Genomic DNA, 14,839 nt, shown 5'->3' on the forward strand with positions numbered 1-14,839 from the left:
TATTACAGTTTACATTTTCACCTTCCCACATATGTAATAATTTCCTGCAAATGTAATAGTTATTACATTTGCAGAAAATTGTGTGTTACGTTTGTAGTAGGCAGCTGCTATTACGTTTGTGGGAAATTTATTACATTTGCGGGATTATTACATTCAAAGCTGCAGATTTGTATTACGTTTGTGGTTTATTACGTTTGTGGGCTGTTATTACGTTTGCAGAATTGAAAAAGCTTGATTTAAGGACCCACCTGATCTGGCTGTCAAGCTTAAGATCAGAGTCCACTTTAACCCCTCGGTTTGTAATGGTAGGTTTGATAAACTGGGCCAAGGAACCCACGGCGGGTCCGCGGCATTAGCTGTCTGGGGAACCCGACGCAGAGGCCGCAGGTTGCGGTGATTCACCCCATGCCAGCGGGGACGAGGAGAGCAGGGGCCGCAGGGCTGTAACACCTCATCCGGGCCGACAACAGGTATCAGCCAGGCGTCGACAGGGTTCAGCGATCACCGAGAAATAATGAGGCTAGGCACAGCTCCAAATTCAGTCCAGGAAGCTGAAGAAAATCCCGCCAGACAAGCCTTCCGCCTCACTAGCCGACAGCTGCGTTTACCCCGGCGGTGGGTGCGGTTACGCTGCAGAGGAGGAGCTGGGGCATGGCACAGGTGAGCTGGGATCCTCGCCAGGAGCGGGGGCAAAGTTCCACGTCCACCATGATCCAACTTTACTAGATCTTTGGCAGAAAGTCGAAGATCCAGCAGTGTCTGGCAATCATACACAAGTAGAGAGTTGACATTCAGAGCAACAAGCAACACAAACAGCACAAACACACACAGCACTGGCAGTGACAGATGGCAGGCCACACACACTGGCGCCATCTTGGATCGTAAAATGTTAGCTCAGTTCACTTAATTTTACTGAAACCATGAGCACCAGAAAAGACTGTAATTTATTCACATTTACTGGCATGATGAAAAAACAAGTCGTGACTCCCTACCTCTGAAGCTCTTATATAGTCGGAATATTTGTCCATTCCTTGGGGCCGGGTTGCGGAAGTGGCAGGCCAAGCAAAGCACCCCAGACATCCCTCTCCCCAGCAATGCTTCCCAGCTCCTTCTGGGGGACCCCAAGGTGTTCCTGGGCCAGATGAGATATATAGTCCCTCCAGCATGTTCTGGGTCTGCCCCGGGGCCTCCTACCAATGGGACATGCCTGGAACACCTCTCACGGGAGGTGCCCAGGAGGCATCCTGATCAGATACCTGAACCACCTCAACTGACCCCTTGACAAGAAGGAGCAGCGGCTCTACTCCAAGCTCTCTCCAAATGTCTGAGCTCCTCACCCTATCTCTAAGGCTGAACCCAGCCACCCCACAGAGGAAACTCATTTCGGTCGCTACCCAGTGCTCATGACCGTAGGTGAGGGTTGGGACGGATGGACCAGTAAATCAAAAGCTTCACCTTCCAGCTCAGATGGAGCCTTTGGTTACATTTCAGATTTTGTTTAAGTCCTGTATACATGCTATTTGAGACCAAAAAACGTTCTGTAAACTATTTTGACTGAATATTTTGGAATGGCATATTTTCTTTTTTCTTTTTTACCTCTTTTAGGGTTTATTATAGTCATACATATAACTCCTAGAGCCCTGACATTTGGTAGGGGGATAGACCCAAGCAGATGTCATATTTTTCATTACTGGCCCTTGCAAATGGAAAAAGTGGAAAATTATTCATTTTGGATCCCCAGGTCCCCAGGTTTTGGGTCCCCAAAGTTTATACATATGGATGTTTCCATATTTCCTGCTAAAAATACAGTATTTTATTGATGTTATACCAACACAGAGTCTGAGTTCTGGCAAGTATGGCAAGCCAAGGTTGCAATTTGTTGCTTTTTTGAGATGCCAAAATGGCGATGCAGACTCATTCCTAAGATTGTGGGTGCATCCTGAGTCTCTTAAATTTCATCCACGTTTCCCTCACTTGAGTCTTTTCCTTGCATCTTAGTCCCTCCCGCCAAGGATGCACGGAAAAACATGAGGAAACCATGCAAGGAGAGAGGAAATAAGGAAATATGTTTTAAAGAAATAAAACGTCCTTTTGTTTGAAGTTTAAACGTAAAGTGATGTCAGTCAGCTTTATTAACAGTTGTTTGTGTTTGCATTCATTTGCGTTGTCCCACTTAGAGGCACAATATTTGTTCATATTATTTTTTTCATTATCTGCATCTGTATTTTAGGCTCAACGTTTCAAGGAAAATTTAAATTCTGTAACTAATCAAACACAATGCTCTGGAATTATCAGTCTCCTGTGTCACTGAATGGAAATGATGGTAAGCAGCTTTCTTGCTGACAGTGACAGCTGCTCTAGTGTATCCTGGCTCCTCAGAGCAGCAATAAGAGCACTGGGATGGCCTTCAAGATGGCGCACTAGAACAACTTCCAGTTCAAGCGAGGACTGAGGAGCATGGAAATATCATATAAAAGATTCAGGATGCTCGTACTCGTACTCGTCGTCCTCCGCTTATCCGGGTCCGGGTCGCGGGGGCAGCAGCCTCAGCAAAGAAGCCCAGACAGTCCTCTCCCCAGCCACTTCCGTCAGCTCTTCCGCGGGAACCCCAAGGTGTTCCCAGGCCAGCCGGGTGATGTAATCCCTCCAGCGTGTTCTGGGGCGGCCCCGAGGTCTCCTCCCGGTTGGACATGCCCGAAACACCTCCCAAGGGAGGCGTCCGGAAGGCATCCTTACCAGATGCCCGAACCACCTCAACTGGCTCCTCTCGATGTGGAGGAGCAGCGGCTCTACTCCGAGTCCCTCCCGGATGTCTGAGCTCCTCACCCTATCCCTAAGGCTGAGCCCAGCCACCCTGCGGAGGAAACTCATTTCGGCCGCTTGCACTCGCGATCTCATTCTTTCGGTCACTACCCAGAGCTCGTGACCATAGGTGAGGATTGGAACGTAGATCGACCGGTAAATCGAGAGCTTCGCTTTCTGGCTAAGCTCCCTCTTCACCACAACGGACCGGTTAAGCGCCTGCATCACTGCTGACGCCGCCCCAATCCGCCTGTCAATCTCCCGCTCCATCCTACCCTCACTCGTGAACAAGATCCCGAGATACTTAAACTCCTCCACCTGAGGAAGGACCTCCCCCCTGACCTGGAGTGGGCAATCCACCCTTTTCCGGCTGAGGACCATGGCCTCAGACTTGGAGGTGCTGATTCTCATCCCAGCCGCTTCACACTCGGCTGCGAACCGCCCCAGCGAGAGCTGGAGGTCACTGTTCGATGGAGCTAGGAAGACCACGTCATCCGCAAAAAGCAGGGACGAGATCCTCCCGTCACCGAACCTGACACCCTCCACCACTCGGCTGCGCCTAGAAATTCTGTCCATAAAAGTTATGAACAGAACCGGTGACAAAGGGCAGCCCTGGCGGAGTCCAACCCTCACCGGGAACAGGTCCGACTTACTGCCAGCCACGCGAACCAGACTCATGCTCCTTTGGTACAGGGACTGGATGGCCCTTAGCAAGGGGCCACCAACCCCATACTCCCGGAGCACCCCCCACAGGATGCCCCTGGGGACACGGTCGTAAGCCTTCTCCAAATCCACAAAACACATGTGGACTGGTTGGGCAAACTCCCATGCCCCCTCCAGCACCCTGGCGAGGGTAAAGAGCTGGTCCACGGTTCCGCGTCCGGGACGAAAACCACATTGCTCCTCCTCAATCCGAGGTTCAACTATCGACCGGACCCTCTTCTCCAGCACCCTGGAGTAAACCTTACCGGGTAGGCTGAGGAGTGTGATCCCCCTGTAGTTGGAACACACCCTCTGGTCCCCTTTCTTGAAAATGGGAACCACCACCCCGGTCTGCCACTCCAGAGGCACTGCCCCCGATGTCCACGCAATGTTGCAGAGGCGTGTCAGCCAGGACAGCCCTACAACATCCAGAGCCTTGAGATATCCAGGACGAATCTCATCCACCCCCGGGGCTCCGCCGCCTCGGAGTTGTTTCACTACCTCAGCAACTTCTGCCCCAGAAATTGGACGACCCGCCCCCGAGACCCCCGTCTCTGTTTCCTCACTGGAATACGTGTTGGTGGGATTGAGGAGCTCCTCAAAGTATTCCTTCCACCGCCCGACAATGTCCTCAGTTGACGTCAGCAGCTCCCCGCCCCCACTGTAAACAGTGTGAGCAAGTTGCCGCCTTCCCCCCCTGAGGCGCCGGACGGTTTGCCAGAACCTCTTTGGAGCCGATCGATAGTCTTCCTCCATGGCCTCACCGAACTCCTCCCACGCCCGAGTTTTTGCCTCAACGACTGCCGCTGCTGCGCTCCGCTTGGCCCGCCGGTACCCGTCAGCTGCTTCCGGAGACCCACAGACCAACCATGCCCTGTAGGCCTCCTTCTTCAGCCTGACGGCTCCCCTCACCTCTGGTGTCCACCAGCGGGTTCGGGGATTACCGCCGCGACTGGCCCCAGCGGCCTTGCGGCCACAGCTCACAACAGCCGCCTCGACAATGGCAGAGCGGAACAAGGCCCATTCGGACTCAATGTCCCCCTCTGCCCTCGGGACGCGGTCGAAGCTCTCCCGGAGGTGGGAGTTGAAGATCATCTGGACAGGTTCTTCCGCCAGGCGTTCCCAGCAGACCCTCACTGTTCGTTTGGGCCTGCCAGGTCTGCGCGGCGTCCTCCCCCACCATCTGATCCAACTCACCACCAGGTGGTGATCAGTTGACAGCTCTGCTCCTCTCTTCACCCGAGTGTCCAGAACATATGGCCGCAGGTCAAATGATACGACTACAAAGTCGATCATTGACCTGCGACCTAGGCTGTCCTGGTGCCACGTGCACCGATGGACATCCTTATGTTTGAACATGGTGTTAGTTATGGCCAAACTGCGACCCGCACAGAAGTCCAATAACTGAACACCACTCGGGTTCAGATCGGGCAGGCCGTTCCTCCCAATCACGCCCCTCCAGGTCCCGCTGTCATTGCCCACGTGAGCGTTGAAGTCCCCCAGCAGAACAATGGAGTCCCCGGTCGGGGCGCTGTCCAGCACCCGTCCCAGGGACTCCAAAAAGGGTGGGTACTCTGAACTGTTGTTCGGTGCATAAGCACAGACAACAGTCAGGACCCGTTCCCCGACCCGAAGGCGCAGGGAAGCAACCCTTTCGTCTACCGGGGTAAACCCCAACGTACAGGCAGAGAGTCTGGGGGCTATCAGGAAGCCCACCCCGGCCCTCCGCCTCTCACCCGGAGCAACTCCAGCGAAGGAGAGAGTCCAACCCCTCTCAAGGACTAGGGTTCCAGACCCGGAACTATGTGTCGAGGTGAGGCCGACTATATCTAGCCGGTAGCGCTCAACCTCTTCCACAAGCTCCGGCTCCTTCCCCGCCAGAGAGGTGACATTCCATGTCCCAAGAGCCAACTTCTGTAACCGAGGATCGGACCGCCAAGGCCCCCGCCTTGGTCTGCTGCCCAATCCACATTGCACCGAACCCTTCTGGATCCCTCTGTGGGTGGTGGGCCTACAGGGGGACGAGCCCATGTAGCCGTTTCGGGCTGGGCCCGGCCGGACCCCATGGGCGAAGGCCCGACCACCAAGGCGCTCGCCACGGGCCCCAACCCCAGGCCTGGCTCCAGGGCGGGGCCCCGGTAACCCTCCGGGCCGGGTACATGTGTCCTTGTTCGTGGATTCAGGATGCACGCCATTAAAATTTGTGTAAAAGGGGGGCTATATGTGGACAAGTTGTAAGTTCCTTTCATGTTCATGTTTAAATTAAACAAAATATGAGGCATAGTTTGCCTAATCAAGTAACCATGCATATACTGAGCAGTGAAAAAAGAAACTTGGACCTCTCTGGTGCGTCTTATTATTAATGTCAGATGTGATTTACTAGGGTTGTTCTACAGGAGGATGGTTGGAGACATCTGATTAAAATTATGATATATAAGTGAGATCCATCAGATGATATTAGTTGGGTATCAACTGCACATGCTCTGTCTACCATTACACCTCCAGCTACCATTAGGAGGAGAAAACAGTACAACCTGGATAGCAAGACCACTAGAGACATTGAAATGGTATTTGAGTGCTTCCTTTCTGCAAATAAGTGAATGTACAATCAATTGAGGAATAATCATCTTAAAATGAAGACAACAGGGAAGGAACTTGTAACTTTAAACACAGAATGCCCACATATAGACCCCTTTTCACCCAGATTTTCGTGGTTCTAGGAATGAGTCCACATCATCATTTTGGCGACCGTGTCTTGTTATAACCCTGAAATTTAGTATAACATCTATCAAACACTGTTTTTTTATAGGAAGTATTGAATTTAGACTTGGCAAATTGACTTGCATTTGTATAGCACCTTGTTGGTCTTCCAATATCCTGGTCTCACTCTGAAGTTGTTGAAATCCAACCCTTGATCAGTGACCGGCACCGGACACCAACAAAAAAAGCCATCCTTTCATGTCTGCATGATACACAGTGGGTCGCTGTTATTGTTCAGTGCCGGCTGGCGGCATCAGGGGGAGATGCGGCGGGACAACAACAAAAGTTTAGGCAGCAGAAGTCTGAGAAGGGTGAGTGGGAGGGGTGGTGGATGGGTCCAACAACTACCAACTTTCATCCAGGAGGCTGGTGTTCGCTCCCTGTAAAATTGTAAAGCCAAATCCTGTTCATTTTTCCCAAACCCAACCATGTGGTTTTGTTGCCTAAACTCAACCACCTGCGTGTTTACAACACGTAACCAAGTGCATTTGTTGTTGAAGGAAAAAAAAAAACGTGTACCAATGTGGTATATTTATTTTGAAAGAGATTGTATGCACATTTCCTGTGAAAATGGAGGTGTATTTTGACAATGCATGTAACAGGCTGAAGTTGACATTGCATCCCAGAACGTCAACATCCAACGCACCCAGGGTACCTTGCACATTGTATGTCTATGTGCAAAGTCCATCACCAAACTTGGATATGTGACTAGGTCAGAGTGAGAATGTGTTGCTTCCAGCAACTTATAGCACTTTCACACTAAGATAATCAGCTGTGTTGATATTCAGTACAATAGCACTCCCTCTCATGTGATCCTGCTTTTATTCAACAGTTCTACAAGTGCCATTTATTGGTTCACAGTAAAAAGTTTCAACAATGCATGATGATAAATCTTGATTAGTAAATTCCAAATGTATCCTGTACTTTCTTTGCGTTGCACTGTGAGATAACTTGAGTGCCATGTAAACAGTGTAGTGATTCTCACACTACAGAATGATGAACACAGTAACTAGTCAGATAATAGTTTTTCAGCTCAACTTGGAAATAATTAATAGAAACCCACCAGAGACTCTCAGATTACACTCATGCTCATGATGTTAGCAAGTCAGAAATATAGTCAGGGGCCGGATTAATACATGCAGGGGCGTAGCCATCATTTCAGAAGTGAGGGGGACAAATTGTTCAGAGGTCTGTTGAGTGATTTATCATCCTCTCGCATTCAATTGCACCTCTCCTCAGCAGCTAAAGAACCACATAACCACAAACAGCCACAGTGCAGGGGACCGATTTTAGTTCTTTAAAATTATATACTATCAAAGTATGTAGTTTTAGCTGCCAAACTCTTGTTGAGTTGACACTGAATGACCCTCAAGCATCTACAGGGTAAGTAGCCAGATAACTAAGTGCCAAATGACAACTCTGAACACGAAAAGTTCAGTAAAACACCATTCCTGTTAGCAAGTTATTAGCACACAAAATGGAATGGAAGTGACAAGGTAACAGGGTAATAAGCCACATAATTTAATTTAATGGCATGAAGACAGAAAGCGACACAACACTAAACATATCAACATCAAGATGTATTTTACATTTTAGTCAAATATGACAGCACAGATGTGCAAAATTATACAAATATTTTTAAGCCTTTCTCTGTGCGCAATACAGACAAAAACATTTTAGAGTATAAATAAGAGTAGTTTTGAAATAGCTGTGAAAATTAATCTTACAGTCACTCTTATCCTATAGACATTTCCTTAGCCAGTTATAATTTCTCCTTACTTGTGAAGCCTTGGGCTGATAATTGGTGCTGCTGTCAGGTCCCTGTCCTGATTCCTGCCTGGTTTCTCCCTGTCCCTCTTCTATCTATTGCAACAATATAGATAATAAATGTGCAAAGCAAAATTCATAAATAGAATTAGGAATAGTAATGGTGAGCTGTGGAAATTAACCTCAAAGTCACTTTTATGCTATAGATATTTTCTCTCAGCCAGTTATAATCTCTCCTCACCTGTGAAGACCCTGCATGATCATCCTTGCTAGGCCTCTGGTCCACTGTCTCCTCCCTGACCCTGCTCTTTATATTGTAGCAATAAAGATTAAAAAAATATTTGCAAAGCAATAGTGAGCACAAGTTCTGCACAGAAATTAAGGAGGAGTGGGTTTATTCCTAGCATGAAACTAACTAGCAAGCGATTCAACATAGGTGACAATAACATTAGTATTCTTGTTAACTAGCTTAACTTGATATATTGGCATCTATTAATTAGTCATCATTTAGCTAAAATTATCTACATGCAACAGCATTACTCAAGTTACACGTTTTTGGAAGAAACTGTGCTTTTTTTTGCTTCTTGCTGGCTGGTTTGCTGCACTGCCCAGCAGCACATGTCTTGTCTGTGCGATTTATTCAGATCACAACACGGCAGCATGTGTATGCCCGTCTGATTTCTCTGTGTGTACTTAATTGTTCTGTGATTGTGGTGAATGAAAACTGACTTTAAATTGCTTTCATGAAATGCTTAATAGCGTGTACTAATTCCAACTCTGTTTATTTGCTTGTGTACTCTCAGCACTCAACAGACCACTTCCTGGAGGTGAAATTGGAGTCCTACAACACTAGATTCTTCCACATCAAGGAAGACTTTGCCTTTACTGAGGTATCCTTTGTGTCATACAGAGAGTAGAATAGTAGGTAGCCTTGCTGTCACATGGTTGAACAGCTTAGACTTAGACCACTGGTTGTGGGCAGGAGGCGATTTGAGAGGTTTTTTTATCAACAGGAGGGACATGGAAAGTATGAATACATTCTTATAAAACCGCTACACATGATCAGGAACCGCATAGCTGGCTGTGCCATTCTTTTCCTTTGGTGAGAGTGGTGGCACCCAACTAGGTAGAAGCACTACCCTTAGCTTGGTGTGACACTCCATTTAAAATTGCCACTGAGTGCTGCACTCAAAGTTCAAATAATTTCAACTTTCACCTTATTTGCTGCTGACTTTTAAAAAATTAAATACTTATCAATAATTTATCAGTTATAGGTCTGGGTCAGAACTGTAGTGTGATTGGCTGACTTTGTCGTGGCAGGTGAATGGCAGGAAGTTGTACCAACCAGAAGATGGGGTGCAGTTGACAGTAATTGATGGTCATGACGGGCAGGTGGTTGACAGCAAAGTCTTCAGGAACTCCATCTTACAGGGCATCCCTGCACAGTTGGACAACTATGTCAGTGGACTGAGAGACGGGTAAAAGCTGCTCCTTTGCTGTCCAACTAAACTAAACTAAAAGTCCATTAAAGGAGAAGTCCGGTATTTTGCACTTTGAGCCCCATTTCTGGGTTGTTTATGATGAAATAGAGTGGCTAAGACCAAAATAGTGACAATTGCTCATTTTCAGAGAATTTGGCTTTCCCCTGCCTGGCTTAACACTGCTGCCTATGGCCATGTGTGAATCTGTCCCTAAAACCACCCTAAACGTTCGTTTTCAAAGCCATGAAACCCACCGAGTGGTCAGTGGTGTTCGTTTATGTTCTGACATAAAAATCGTAGCAAGCTGTGGTTTCCATGATGATTTATTTGACATTTTGTCTAATACATTGACTTTCTATAGGAAGCCTCATTGCCTGTCCGCCACCGAAAATGGAAAGGGAGTTGTTTACAACAACGTTGTAGTCATTGTAGTCTTTTAGCTCAGCGAAAGTGCCGGCTCGACAGTGCTGTGTGCACTCCTGGAGGAAGAACGATAACAAACGAAACAACTGCACAATGGATTGCTCACTTGTAAACCACTTTCACAGTATGATGCCTTTGAACACAACGCCAACCTTCTTCTTCTGCCTCTGCTTCTTTGTGTCCCATTACATTGCAATGGTTTCCTGCCGGTTGGTGACACCCACGTAATGGAGCATTATCGCCATCAAGTGGGCTGGAGCGTATAACGCTTCAGGGTCAAACGAACGATCAAGCAGAAGTTTACACACGGGTGTGAGGCAGCTGAAAAAATAGTTCCACAATCAAGATGAATAGCGAAAACACAGATGGAAGCCACAGCTTGCTGCGATTTTTATGTCAGAACAACAACGAATACCACTGACCACTCGGTGAGTTTCATGGCTTTGAAAACGAAAGTTTAGGTGGACAGATTCACACATGGCTATAGGCAGCAGTGTTAAGCCAGGCAAGGGAAAGCCAAATTCTCCGAAAATGAGCAATCGTCACTATTTTGGTCTTAGCCACTGTATTTCATCATAAACAACCCAGAAATGGGGCTCAAAGTGCAAAATACCGGACTTCTCCTTTAAAGGTCTGTACTGCTACTCTGCTTAAGATTCTTAATGGTGACTAACCATCTTATTGTGGAAATTGTTTCTTTTTATGTTTGTTTTTGGATGATGCAAGGGCTTCCAAAGAAACAGAATTGAATTGTCACAAGGTTATGTTAGACTGAGCAAAACAAGTTCAAGATAAATTCAAGTCACTGTAATGACAAAGTACTGTCTCATGCTGTGGTGTAATACATACACTGGAGCTTAAAAGGTACATGCAGCTACTTTGAGCCAAATGTGAATACTAAAATGATGTGCTGTTTCTCACTCTTTCTCTAGTTCCATCATCCTCATTACATCTAAGGGACGTCTGTTTACAAGAGGATCCTGGACTAAAGTCCTGGAAAGACTTGGAGCAGACAAAGGCATCAAATTTAAAGGTAACTAACCATGTCTTCACAGATAAATGTGCTCACAGTGGGTATACTGAACCTAGAATGCACTGAACAAAACATAAAGCATTTTCAACAGAGATGCAGTAAATGGCAAAGTTGCTTCACTGATTGCGTTTTACCCAGGTCACAGTGTAACAGTAATGTCTAAATACAGCTACAAGCAGCAATTCTGGGGTTCAAGCAATCATCAACTGCTCAAGGTTGAAAGCTGTGAAGGATCGAGACCTTTGAGTCCAATTTTTAGGGTATGTTTCAAGTGATAATTACTATACACATGTGGTTCGACATTGGTTTGAAACAAAACCTGCACGTCTTGTAATAAATTGGACAAACAATTTCCAGTTTAAAATCTGATTGTGTTTGCAGCCACCTAGGGCTATGACAATAACCGCATCACCGCAATACCGCGGTCACGTGATGTCTACCGCAGTGAAGAGGTCATCACCGCACAAAAAAAAAAGAAAAAAAAAAGTTGATTCATCATGGCGGCGGATCTGGTTCCCAAGCCGAATGTTAAAAGAATACTCCGACGATTTGGGAGTTATGCCCTTTCGCTATCATTTTCATATTGAGACAACATGATGGATATCGTTTTTGTGTCTGTACGTCCAGTGGCTGGGTCTCAGCGGTTAGCAGTGGGGTCAGTACGTCTTTGAACGCGACTTTGAGGAGTTTCTTGTAGCGGACACAGACCCAGAGCCATACCTGTTTGAGCCGGAGCATACAGATGAGGAACTCCCAGGTGTTGGATGCTGAGCGGGCGAGAAGAGAGGCTGAATCCTCCAGAGCGGCGGAGCAGTAACAGGCCGAGGGGAGACGGAGGTCAGGGGAGGACTGGTGGTGTAGCTGCGGGGCTAGCTAACATACTCCTAAGGAGGTGGAATCATTTTGCTGCACAGAATGGGATTTGGTGCTACCATCGTTGGAGAGATATATCATCAGGAGGAAAACCGCCGCAGAGAGTGCATCACAACGAGTGAAAACTTTGCAGCAATCACTAAGTTAATATGGAAAAAAATGCCCAGGCCTGCAGGAGCTGATGGACAGCTTTCAGTCAAGTGAGTAATATCGTCCGTGTAGTGTCTTTGTTTGCTTTTACCAAGTGACCTAGCGTACCTGTCCCAGAGCCAGCTGCAGCTGTTGCTCACCAGTGTATCCCTCCGCGCAGGACATAAACACACTATAGTTCAAACTAAAATGACTAAAACGGACTCTCGTTTTTTGAATTAATGTTTAAACATGTTTATTTTAAATGCACGTGCAGAAATGCCAGCTTCAGAGTTTCTGTAACGTTTATTTGTTCACTTTTACTGTAGGTAACAATATCCATCATGTTGTCTCAATATGAAAATGATAGGGAAAGGGCATAACTCCCAAATCGTCTGAGTATTCCTTTAAGTCGCCAATTTGGGCACATTTTGAATTTGTGCCAGATGACAAGGGGCAGCCAGTGAATTTGGATGAGGCAATATGCCGTATGTGTCGGAAAGAAGTATCAGTTTCTCGAGGAAATACGAGGGGTGGCTGTGACGTATCACCGCCATACCGCGGTGATACGTCACTCTGTCACCGCTGTGAGAAAAAATACATACCGTCACAGCCCTACAGCCACCCCAAGTGGTTGATCTGAATAAAACTTTTAGGGAATGTTTCATGTACTGTACTTATGTAGACAGATCCTGCATGTTTTCGTGATGACTGGCTATTGGTTATCAAGTCAGGTTTATGTCTGTGCTGAGCCATGCCCCTGTTGAAATTTGTTGGTTAGTATCATCAAAACATTATGAGATGTCAACAAGCTTTTGATTACTTTTGATAAGATTGTATTAGTAATGATTCACAGAAAATTTGGTGCAAATCGGACAAATGGTTTAGGAGGAGATGTAAAAAATGCCATTTATCAGGGTCTGAGCACATTGCATGCATTTGAAGGCCGGTTTCCTTTTTAACTTCCTTGACTAAATTTGTATTGAATTTCTAGCCCTCTTTTACACTGCCAGATTTTTGGCGAATGTTGGGCCGTTTTGCCGGCAAGCTGCGAGCGTTTAGACACACAGAGCCAGACTGGCGAGTTGATCCGAGGTGCCCAATTTTCCGCCTCGTAGGGTCGACATATTGGCGGAACCTTTTTGGTTTAAAAAGAACGAGGCGCCTTTCCGCCACGGGAGGGGCTTTTGATGACTTGTGGGAGGAGCTGTTGATGACACCGCACGTGCGACCCACTGGCGGTGGATAAACAGGAAACAGCTGATAGCAGGAATGAGCAGCTAGTACTAGTAGCAAGAGGGAAAAGCAAACCTGACAGACACTAAAGTAAAGATGAGCAACTGGGGAGACAAATAATTGCACGCCCTCCTTGCCCTCACAAACGAAGAGGCCATTAACTGCCAAGTGACGGGGACAGTGAAGGACGGGCAAACTTATGAGAAAATCGCCAAAGGACTGACCAGTTGCGGCTTCCCTCGGAGTACGTCACTGTTTACGTCACACGCCGAGCTACACGTATTGTTACTTGCTCACGCCCCCCATTGCCGCGAAAAAGGCGCATTCTGTATGGACAAAAGTAGGTAGGCGGCATTTTGGCGCACTCCCCGATTTTGTTTTTATACTGCCAATGCTGAAAGAAGACTTTCCTGCAAATTTGCACAATTCCTGTTTAAAAAGGGCTTCTGTTTCATTCAAGATCTGGAATGCATCTCATGTCTTTTGATTTCTACAAAAGAAGTGCTACTATGTGAAAAGTGTCAAAAGTTATCCTGGAAAATGCAAAGATTCAGACCACCTGTAGAATTTGAACTCATAACTGCTGCTTTACAAGTCAACTGAAGAAACCCTGGCCCACAGAACTCAACCACTTCCGCCCTGTTGCCCTCACACCCATCATTATGAAATGCCTGGAGAAACTGCTGCTGGACATCATCCTGCCCATTGTCACCCCACAACTGGACTCCCTCCAATTTGCCTACAAAGCCAGGAGGGGCACAGAGGACGCTGTACCCTGTCTGCTGCACCTCCTTCTTTAGCACCTAGACTATCCGGGCCACTTTATCAGGATACTCCTCATGGACTTCAGCTCTGCCTTCAATACCATCTAGCGGCATCTGATGATCCAAAAACTACACCATCTCAACATCCCCCCTCAACTGATCCATCTCATCCACAACTTCCTCAGTAAGAGACTACAAGCTGTATGGGTAGACTCAACCACATCACCTGCACTCACCACCAACACCAGAGCACCACAGGGTTGTGTGTTGAGTCCCTTCCTTTACAAACTTTACGCTAATGACTGCATCAGCCCATCCCCCAGGACCACTTACCTCAAATATTCAGACAACACAGCCATCCTCACCCTTCTCACAGATGACTCTGCCCTCGACTACCATAACACTGTCACACACTTCACCCAGTGGTGTGACAGTAACCACCTTCACCTCAACATCACCAAAACAAAAGAATTAATAATCAACCCTCCCTCCCCCCAGCACCCCATTATCATTAACAACCAAACAGTTGAAACAGTAGACAGCTTCAAATACCTCGGAATAACACTGGACAATAAACTCACCTTCGACCAGCACAGTGAGTTATTCTATTTTACTTGTGCATACAGATCCTTCCTCAATAGAAGTGAATGCACTGTGGAGGCGAAGCGAGACCCATCCAAGATGGCGGCCGGCGAGGACGCGCTCAGGCACTCGATGCGGCGTCTATGTATATACAGTGGTGTGAAAAAGTGTTTGCCCCCTTCCTGATTTCTTACTTTTTTGCATGTTTTCCGCACGTAAATGTTTCAGATCATCAAACAAATTTAAACATTAGTCAAAGATAACACAAGTAAACACAAAATGCAGTT

The 14,839-nt window shown here is 47.0% G+C and overlaps 1 protein-coding gene across 1 annotated transcript in view; it reads left to right on the forward strand.

Annotated features, from left to right (window-relative positions):
• cemip (cell migration inducing hyaluronidase 1) overlaps positions 1-14,839 on the forward strand; it is a 212,423-nt gene that overhangs the window by 188,496 nt on the left and 9,088 nt on the right. The window contains exons 22-24 of the mRNA XM_050049830.1: positions 8,835-8,921; positions 9,352-9,509; positions 10,868-10,968. Coding sequence (XP_049905787.1) covers positions 8,835-8,921; positions 9,352-9,509; positions 10,868-10,968 — 346 coding nt within the window. The remainder of the gene's footprint in view (positions 1-8,834; positions 8,922-9,351; positions 9,510-10,867; positions 10,969-14,839) is intronic.

This window comes from Epinephelus moara, chromosome 1, assembly GCF_006386435.1.
Source record: "Epinephelus moara isolate mb chromosome 1, YSFRI_EMoa_1.0, whole genome shotgun sequence".
Classification (NCBI taxonomy): domain Eukaryota; kingdom Metazoa; phylum Chordata; class Actinopteri; order Perciformes; family Serranidae; genus Epinephelus; species Epinephelus moara.